At 37.7% G+C, this 10390-nt stretch overlaps 1 protein-coding gene across 1 annotated transcript in view; it reads left to right on the top strand.

The window, feature by feature from the left end:
* Nucleotides 1–10390, top strand: part of CEP70 (centrosomal protein 70) — a 113574-nt gene that overhangs the window by 71529 nt on the left and 31655 nt on the right. Inside the window, 5 exon segments of the mRNA XM_017895848.1 lie at nt 3264–3304; nt 3307–3319; nt 6674–6761; nt 6849–6937; nt 10156–10230. Of these exon segments, the coding sequence (XP_017751337.1) occupies nt 3264–3304; nt 3307–3319; nt 6674–6761; nt 6849–6937; nt 10156–10230 (306 nt within the window).

The following is a 10390-nucleotide window of genomic DNA, read 5'->3' on the forward strand; positions in this document are numbered from 1 at the left end:
AAAAAAAGAAAATAGGAGAGGTAAGGAAGAATAAAAAGGAGAGAGGCAGGGGAGAGAGAACTACAGTGGGAAGAAGAAGGAGAAGAAGAGAGAAATTGGAAGGGAAGAATGAAAAAACAAAAAAACAGCTAAGATAACTGGGTACGAGGGTGAGAGAAGCACTGAGAGAACTTGCAGTGTAGCAGATGAAATCAGGCTAATTCAGGTATGAATTTGTCCAGTGGACCAGAGATTTTCCACCCTGTTTGATTTTTATCAATACATACTTTCAGTTTGAGACACTGAAATAAAAAATTGTGAATTAAACCTATTGGAAATACATGAGTTGTAGCCACTACAGATATTATTAAAAGTTACATGGGTACTGGGCTAAGTAATAGGGCACACACAGATGAGTAAAGCCATGATTCCTGCATTTGGTGACCTGATAGTCTAGTTGGGTGTAGAGACACATATGCAGGTAAGTAAAATATAAAGCAGTTAGTGGTATGTACTATAAGGTGGGGCAGATAGGATGCTAAGTGGGTGTGACGTAGGGAGAAATTAGTGAAAGGTAGTACTGACTACATAGGCTTCATGAATGAGTTATCTTTTTAGCTGGACTACTAGGAACTATAGAATATTAATAGGCAGAGGTGAGAGAAAGGGTGTTTCAATTAGAGGAATATGGTAACAGAAAAGTGAATGTGTTTGGGACGTCAGGAGTCCAAGAGGTCTGGAGCATAGGATACATGAGATTCTGGGAAGAGTCTTAAGAGACAATATGACAATATGGAAAGTGTGCTGTAACTTTGAGAGACTTAAATTGGCCAAAGAGTTTGAGTTCTACTTTCCGTGTGACAGGAAACATACCCAAAGATTTCTAAGCAAGGAGATTAAACCCAGAGACAGAAAGACAAGTTAGTAATCGGTTGTAGTAATCTAGATGAAGGCTAATGAAGGTCTTAACTAGGACCAAAAAAGGGAGAGACACTGCAAAGATGGACAGGAGTTGTCCGGGTGAATTGGCTATAGATGTTGAAAGGAGTGGAGGAGTCAAAGATGACCAGTTTTTAAGCTACATTTGAAGGAACGGGGAAGAAACCGATGAATTCATTTATGGATATATGCTTAGGCACCTTCAGTCATCCATGTAGACATATCAGGCCTATTGTTAAAAGGGCCAAACTCCAGAGAACTTCCAAATTCCATATACAGAAAGAAGAGGCAGAAGAGGAATTGTGTTTGGGTATCATGATAACCAAGGAACAAAAGTGTTTCAAGGAGAGGGTGATCAGCAGTGTTGCATGCTTCCTCATTGGTTAACTTGTTTACTTTTCCACTGTTTTATTTGCTCAGAATTCCCAGTACTTAACATGTAATAAGTCTTCCCTAAAACTTTATTGAAGATAATTAGTTACAATCACTCAGAATGAATGAAGTTTGCTGTGAAGGAAAAGATTAGAAATAGAAGCGTAGCGTAAGGGGGAAGTAGGTCAAGAGGATTTGTGTGGGATATAAAGATTAAAGCATATTTTCAGGATAATGTGAAAGCTGGCATATGTCAAGATGGGGAAGGGTTGAAGAGAAAGAATAATCTAGAAAGTTGTGACATTAAGAGCACAATTGGCTGAATTAGGTCTGAAAAGGGGAATGGGTTGGTAATGTTTTCCCAAGATAGAAGGGAAACAGTATACATTTTTCCTTTAAAAAGAATAACACGCCGGGTGCTGTGGCTCAAGCCTGTAATCCCAGCACTTTGGGAGGCCGAGATGGGCGGATCACGAGGTCAGGAGATTGAGACCATCCTGGTTAACACGGTGAAACCCCGTCTCTACTAAAAATACAAAAAAACTAGCCGGGCGAGGTGGTGGCGCCTGTAGTCCCGGCTTCTCGGGAGGCTGAGGCAGGAGAATGGCGTGAACCTGGGAGGCGGAGCTTGCAGTGAGCTGAGGTCTGGCCACTGCACTCCAGCCTGGGTGACAGAGCGAGACTCCATCTAAAAAAAAAAAAAAGAATAACACATGAAAACATAGTATTATTTTGTTTTTCTCTCGTTTTTTAAATCATAAAAGCAATGAGTGTTTATAAAAATTCAAACAATATAAAAGTGTATATGGTAAAATGTAACAAATCTGCTTGCTTTCCTAATCCCCACATCCCAGAGATAACCTCCTCTCCTAACAGTTTGGTGTGTGTCCTTCCTACTGTTTCTCAAAAGGAGTGCTGTTGGCATTTTGAGTGAAACAGTTCTTCTTTGTGTATTGTTGTGTTGTTCACTGGTGAATTTTTAGCATTCTGCCCCCTCTCCAACTAGTCAATATGGCAACATTGCCCCTCCATACACCCACTAGGTCACAATTTATTCCCTGGTTAAGAACCCATAGAGTTCTTTTTCAATATATATACATATTCACATCTAACTTTTTTCTTTTCTTTTTAGACAAAGGTAAAAAATATACATTTGATTATGCAACATTAATTTTTTCCATCATCATTCCTTGTTAAGGACATACAAATTTACATTATTTTTTCTACTTCTCCATTATTTCCTTTTTCTTTTTTTTTTTTTTCTTTTCTTTTTTTTGAGACGGAGTCTTGCCCTGTCACCAGGCTGTAGTGCAGTGGTGTGCTCTTGGCTCACTGCAACCTCCGCCTCCCAGGTTCAAGTGATTCTCCTGCCTCAGCCTCCCAAGTAGCTGGGACTATAGGCGCGCACCATGACGCCCAGCTAATTTTTTGTATTTTTAGTAGAGATGGGGTTTTGCCATGTTGGCCAGGATGGTCTCAAACTCCTGACCTCGTGATCCACTCACCTCAGCCTCCCAAAGTGCTGGGATTACAGGCTTGAGCCACTGTGCCCAGCCCATTATTTTCTATAGTATGGATGTGCCATTAACCTTTCTCCTGATGGAGAGTTAAATTATTTCTGGCTTTTCACTCTTATAAATAATGGTGCAGTGAACAACTTTGTTCATATTGAGTTGCATCCTTTGACATATTTCTGTGGGAGATATTGCTAGAGGTAGAACTGTTGGGACAAGGAAGATATGCATTTAATATGTTGAGATATAATGTTTATAGTTTTTTTAAATCTATAGTTTGAAATTAATATAACATATGACTGAGTATAGTATTTGCTTTCTGGTAAGAATCACTTAAATTTTTTAAAGCCTGCCAGATAATGTGTACTTACTTTTACACTGTAATTTGAAATTATGTAGTGAAACTAGTAGTTGCTCTAATACCGCATTTTGAAAATAATTCAATATTCTGTTTTCTAGGTTGCTTTGTCTAATTGATTACTATGAATCGAAAATTAGAAAATTCATACACAAAGGTACGAATAATCCTGTATTACAGTTTTAAAGTTTTAATCCAGTAATCACACCAGAAGTTTCTGTAGCTTTTGAAACTTTAAATATACTATGGAAATCCACCTAATATGTCACTGTGAAGTTCTTTTTTATAAAGATCTTGACTATATTTTACAACTTAAGTCAAGATGTTTTGTTGTATTTATGTTAAATTATGTATACTTATTTATCACCGAAGTATTGGTCACAACGGAAATGGTATTTCCCTTTATTTTCTTGAAGTATTACAATTTTTTCTACTGATGTGATCTAGCCCCTGGGTAGTTACTGAGTATATCCACAGAGTACATAGAATTAGATTGGCTGCCTACCAAAGTGCAACCTAATTAGTATGCAGATTTATGTGAGATAAACATAAAATGTCAGTGAAAAATCAGGCTTATAGATTAAAACACACTTATCACATGATTAAATAAGCATAGAGATAAATGGTTTTTGGCTAAATTAAAATAGCTGAAGGATATCTAAGATATAATTTAAAATGCTTTAATGTAAGGTCACTAAAACAGTAGCTAATCTTTTTATTATTTATAGATGGAACAGTTCTTTTAACAAATATGTATTTTAGGCCGGGCGCGGTGGCTCAAGCCTGTAATCCCAGCACTTTGGGAGGCCGAGACGGGCGGATCACGAGGTCAGGAGATCGAGACCATCCTGGCTAATACGGTGAAACCCCGTCTCTACTAAAAAATACAAAAAACCAGCCGGGCGACAAGGCAGGCGCCTGTAGTCCCAGCTACTCGGGAGGCTGAGACAAGAGAATGGCGTCAACCCGGGAGGCGGAGCTTACAGTGAGCTGAGAGCCGACCACTGCACTCCAGCCTGGGCGGCAGAGCAAGACTCCGTCTCAAAAAAAAAAAAAAAAAAATGTATTTGAGCACCTATTTTGTACCATGTTCTAAGTAATTAGGATCCCATAATAAAGCAGATAATTCTTCATTTTAATGAAGCATATGTTCGAGTAGTCTTGCCCCAAGAATAGTGACTTTCCAAAATCTTGGAGAGAACAATGGCAGAGCTCCGTGGGTTGCTGGTTGCTGATTATCTGTAGTACCGTGGGGACTCCAAAAAAAAAAAAAAAAAAAAAAGAGAAGAAAGGGAAAAGAAAAGGAAGAAGGAAAGAAGGGAGAAGAGAGCAACTAATGAAAAAGCAACTTCTTGCTTTATATTCTTTTCAGAAAGCAGCATTTTATCAAGTAGCATCAGGGACCTTCTGACTTCCAAATGAAACTGTCGTTTAGATGGTAGAGATTCTACAAAGATAGGACAACTACTCAACTCAGCTGTTGCAGCACAAAATCAGACACAGATAATATGTAAATGAATTGGCACAGGTGTGTTACAATAAAAATAGTTACAAAACCAACAGCCTGCTGAATATAGCCTGCAGACAGCAGTTTGCTGACCCCTGATCTAGATGATGAAGAGAGGGGATTTGGGGTTTTTGGTAAGAGTAGAATAGATTTAACATAACATAGCTATCAGGAAATTTTTATGTAGAATATGATGTGAGAGATACTTGTAGAGTTCTGCAAACGGGGTTCTCTGACTAAAGGTGACAAAAGGATTGAGGCCATTGGAGTGGTGGTATTGAATTTAGTTTTCATGAATTTGTAATGAAAATCTGGGGTTGAGGAACGAGCGACTTGGAGAAGAATCACTTTTAGCTTAAAAGCTTTTCATCAGTTGTCTAGCTGAAGTAAAGTATTTTGGCCTATGCAAATTATCCTTGGGTCAGATATTTGGATTGAATGTCTTATTGAGGGAAGTGGAGGATAGGAAGAAAATAGGAGATACATTAATAAATAATATTCTACAAATGAGAAAATTTGCAGCAATAAAAGAGTCTCCTAAAGAGGGGATTTTCAGGATTCATTGACTGAACGGAGTTTATATTATAAACTCAGTCTCCTTTCTAAGAATGAGTACTAACTTGAAAGTGAGATTCTGGCAATTTCAGGATAGATTTTGAGATCTATCAATAGGATATAAGTATCATCTAAAGAAGTAGGAGTACTGTAAAAAGAGGATGTAACAATTCATTGACAAGTATTACATTAGTAAAGAAGATGAAAGAGGAGAGAGGAGAAGACAGGCTAAGATTTGGAGGCCTAAGTAGGATAAACAGGAAGCACAGGAGAAGAGCTATGAACCTGTAGAACTGAAGCAGCAAGACCAAAGGAAGAAGACAGGTGGGACATGGGCCTCTTGCAGTGGCAAAAGCTTCTCTGCTTATCCATTTTTTTAAGGCCAGTGTTGTCCAAGGTTTTTTTTTTGTTGTTATTGGTTTTATCATCAGACTATATGCACATGCATAAAATAAACACATTGGGAATAAATAAATCATTTGAACTGAATCAATCCATTGATACTTACTAGACTGGTGATATGTTTATGTGTAATACTAGAAATCATGCATGTACCCAGTGCACACTAGGCTACAATAGTAATACTTTATGCAACAGTTAAAGCGAAATGTAGTCCTTAAAAAATGAAGTTGTATTTAACAGAAAAGTATTTTATACTGCTTCAATTTTTAGATTTAATGAAATTCAAAGTTTATTTCTTTGGTGGCATTACCCATATTTCAAGTGTTAAGCAGTAACCACTAGCTCATGTAGCTATTGGTTACTATATAGGACAGCACAGTGATAGTTAATCAAGATTGCTAAAAATAATCATATGTATTTGCTAGCACTTTGCATTTCACAGAGTCCTTCAGTATCTTTCGTTTGCTTTTTACACCACTCCTGTAAAGTAGATGTGACAGATACTGTTTTACAGATGAGAAAATAAATTCTGAGAGATTGACTTATTCAAATAGTACAACTAGTTAGTGGTGTTTTCAAGGCTTGAACCAAGACTATTAAATCTGTTGCTTTTTCCACTTACGATCTGCATTTTTTCATACAGGTTTTTTGGTTACCTAAAAGTACTAGAAGGAAAAAATAGTATGTGAATGCATTTTTTGAAAGAACATGGATGTTCCACCTATGTTTTGTTTTGTTTATTCGGCAGTGCTTTTCACCTCTTATAGTCCATAGTTTTTCTAGGCAGTGAGATACAGTGGTGAATAAGACAGTTCTGGTCTTCATGGATTATATATTCTAAGTAAAAAGAGAGTAAATGGATATTGTATGTCCTATAATAATAGATAGTAGTAGTGTTCTAATACCTCTCTCTATGAGAACAAGTAGGAAATTTGAATTAATTTTAATTCATGTTTAGATGATTAAACCCTCATTACATTGGTTTAATTAGATTTTTTTCTTTGAAGATAGATTTTTCATAAGTATACTGCATGCATATTTTCATAGGCAATATAAAGAAGATGAAAGTCAGTCAGAAGAAGAAAATGACTACAGAAATCTGGATGCCTCACCAACTTATAAAGGCCTTTTAATGGTATGGGGACTGCATAACCAATAAATACTTTTTAATAAAGTAAGTAATCTCAGAAAGTTAATTATTTTTCTATGAAATGTGTTGCAGTCATTACAGAATCAACTCAAGGAGTCAAACTCTCAGATTGATGCACTCTTAAGTGAAAAGCTGAACCTCCAAAAAGATTTGGAAACCAGGTGAGAGAAACTTAAGTATTTTTTTTTTTTTCTTTTCTGAGACAGAGTTTCACTCTGTCACTCAGGCCAAGTGCAGTGGTGTGATCATGTCTCACTGCAGCCTTGACCTCCAGGGCTCAAGACTAATCAAGTCTCTTAGCTGGGACTATAGGAGCGAGCCACCACACCCAGCTAATTTTAAAATTATTTATTTTTAATTGAGACAGAGTCTCACTCTGTCCCCCAGGCTGGAGTGCAGTGGCGCGATCTCGGCTCACTGCAACATCTGCCTCCCAGGTTCAAGTGACTCTCCTGCCTCAGCCTCCCGAGTAGCTGGGATTACAGGTGCGCGCCACGACGGCTGGCTATTTTTTGTATTTTTAGTAGAGATGAGGTTTCACCATGTTGGTCAGGCTGGTCTTGAACTTCTGACCTCAAGTGATCCTTTCTCCTTGGCCTCCCAAAGTGGTGGGATTACAGGCATGAGCCACCATGCTCGGCCTCTAATTTTTTAGTTTTTTGTTTGGTAGAGATGGGGTCTCCTTGTGTTGCCTAGGCTGATCTTGAACTCCTAGGCTTAGTGCCAGAATTCCCAAAATACTGGAATTACAGGCATGAGCCACTGCATCCCGGTCAACTTTTCTTCATCCTTTGAAAAGTAAACATACACTGGAATTTGGAATATTAAATGCACCATTCTATCTCCTTTGCTCTAAAGCTAATCATGAGTACATAATATTCTTATACTCACTTTAGTCAGTTCTCTCCCATGATAACTTATGAAAGGAACAAGAACACACGGGTAGGCAAGGGAAATGAGAAAACAGGAGTCCACATGGAAGAAGTTAAAACTAGCTAAGAACTTCAAATAAGCTGGGCACAGTGGCTTTTGCCTGTAATCTCAGCACTTTGGGAGGCAGAGGCAGGCGGATTGCTTGAGGCAGGAATTCGAGACCAGAGTGGGCAACATGGCAAAACCCCTTCTCTACAAAAAATATAAAAATTAACCGGGTGTGGTGATCTGTGGCTGTAGTCCCCACTACTCAGGAGACTGAGGTGGAAGGATCACTTGACCCCAGGAGGTCAAGGCTGCAGTGAGCCATGATCATGTCATTGTACTCCAGCCTGGGTGACAGAGCGAGACCCTGTGTCAAAAAAAAAAAAAAAAAAAAAAAAAAAAAACTTCAAATAGATTCAGTCTTTTTTTTTTTGCTTTTAAAAAATAGCTTTAATGAGTTACAATTGATGTACAGTACACTGCATATATGTAAGTTACACCATTTATTGAATTATGTGTATACACCTGTGAAACAGTTATAATCCAGATAATCACTTTGGAGGCTAGGTGCGGTGGCTCATGCCTATAATACCAGCACTTTGGGAAGCCCAGGTAGGAGGATTGTTTGAGGCCAGGAGTTCAAGACGAGCCTGAGCAACACGTGAGACCTCGTCTCTAGAAAAAAATTTAAAAAATTAGCCAGGCATGGTAGCGTACTCCTGCAGTCCCAGCTATTAAGGAGGCTGAGGTGAGAAGATCACTTGAGCCCAGGAGGTCAAGGCTGCAGTGAGCTGTGTTCATACCACTACACTCCAACCTGGGCAACAGAGACCCTGTCTCTTAAAAACAAAAACAAAACAAAAAACACCCTAAAAGTTATCTCTTGCCCCTTTTGTAATCCCTGCTGCCTCTCTTTGCCTTTGCCTCAGGTAACCACTGATTTGCTTTTAGTCATTATGTATTAGTTTATATTTCCTAGACTCCATATAAGTGGAGCTATACAATATTTACTCTTTTTTGTCTATTGTCTTTCACTCAGCATGATTATTATCTTAAATTTTTATTTTAATTGCTAATTGACAAATTACAGCTGTATATATTTATGAGGCACAAAGTGATGTTACGATTCATGAATACAATGCAGAATAATTAAATCAAGCTAATTAACATATCCATCATCTAATACCTTTTGTGGTTGAAAACATTTGAAATTTACTCTTAGTGATTTTGAAATGTACAATACATTAATATTTACTATATTAGATTCAGTCTTATACCAGCGGAGTTCTCATTCTCAAATTATACTGGAATGCCTTGTTCTTATTCCTGTGCTGTGGGATGAGAAGAAAAGTAAAATGTATAATGGCACACAACAGAAAGTTATATCCAGCATAGCTACAAAAGGATGACACTCTCTATGTTGACAGTAATAAAGAATGAACATTTTTGAGCCTTGTTTTCATTCAACAAGTATTTGAATACCTATTGTAAGTTAGACACTGTCCCAGACTCTGGGATGAAGAAGAGACCAAAACAAATTTCCTGTTCTCAATAAGCTTATACTTTAATGGCTGGGCACGGTGGCTCCCGCCTGTAATCCCAGCACTTTAGGAGGCCGAGGCGGGCCTCTTGAGGTCAGGAGTTTGAGACCAGCCTGGCCAACTTGGTGAAACCCTGTCTCTACCAAAAAAATACAAAAATTAGCCAGGGGTGGTGGTGCACATCTGTAGTCCCAGCTATTCAAGAGGTCAAGGTGGGAGAATAGCTTGAACCTGGGAGGCAGAGGTTGCAGTGAACTGAACTCGTGCCACTGCACTCCAGCCTAGGCGACAGTGTGAGACCCTGTCTCAAAAAAAACAAACAACAACAACAAAAAAAAAACTTACACCTTAATGGAGAGAGGGACCTGATACCTAGCATAAGTCATTTCTATAAAATGTGAAAACCTTGAACACAATAATATGTAAATTTATGATTAAATAGTAAAAATTTAAAAACATACATGGGAATAATGAACAGTGAATTGAGGATAGTGGTTATCTATGGTATGGGAAGGAGAAGAATGACATTAATGAGGGACATGTGGAATTTTAAGTATATGAATAAAGTTTAAGATTTGAACCATAATCTGTTAATATTCAAATTTGATAAAGCTAGGTGGTGGATACACCAGGATTTGTTATAATGTTCTCTGTTTTTGTCTGTATACTTGAAATATTTCACTATAAAAACAAGTAATAGATTAGCAGCAAAAAATAACTAAAAGCCTTTGAATAAGGGATAACAGAGAAGAAGAAATCTAAATGGCCGGTAAACACCAAATTAGCAATCATGAAATATTTTCAGAAGTTTAATAAGTATATTTGTGACAAGTAACAAAGTATTGTATGTAGTTTATTTAAGTACCTTTATGGTTTTATTCAGTAAATTGAATTAATTTATCATTATTTATTTTCCACAGGCCCACACAGCATGAATTAAGACTTTATAAACAGCAGGTGAAGAAGCTGGAAAAAGCCCTTAAGAAAAGTGTCAAGTAATTATATTTTTACCAAAATTACTGCTTTTATTAGGATTTTTTATTTTATTTATTTATTTATTGAGATGGAGTCTTGCTCTGTCGCCCAGGCTGGAGTGCAGTGGCGCAATCTTGGCTCACTGCAAGCTCCACCTGCCAGGTTCGCGCCATTCTTCTA

Source organism: Rhinopithecus bieti, unplaced genomic scaffold (assembly GCF_001698545.2).
Source record: "Rhinopithecus bieti isolate Rb0 unplaced genomic scaffold, ASM169854v2 scaffold_26603, whole genome shotgun sequence".
Taxonomy (NCBI): Eukaryota; Metazoa; Chordata; class Mammalia; order Primates; family Cercopithecidae; genus Rhinopithecus; species Rhinopithecus bieti.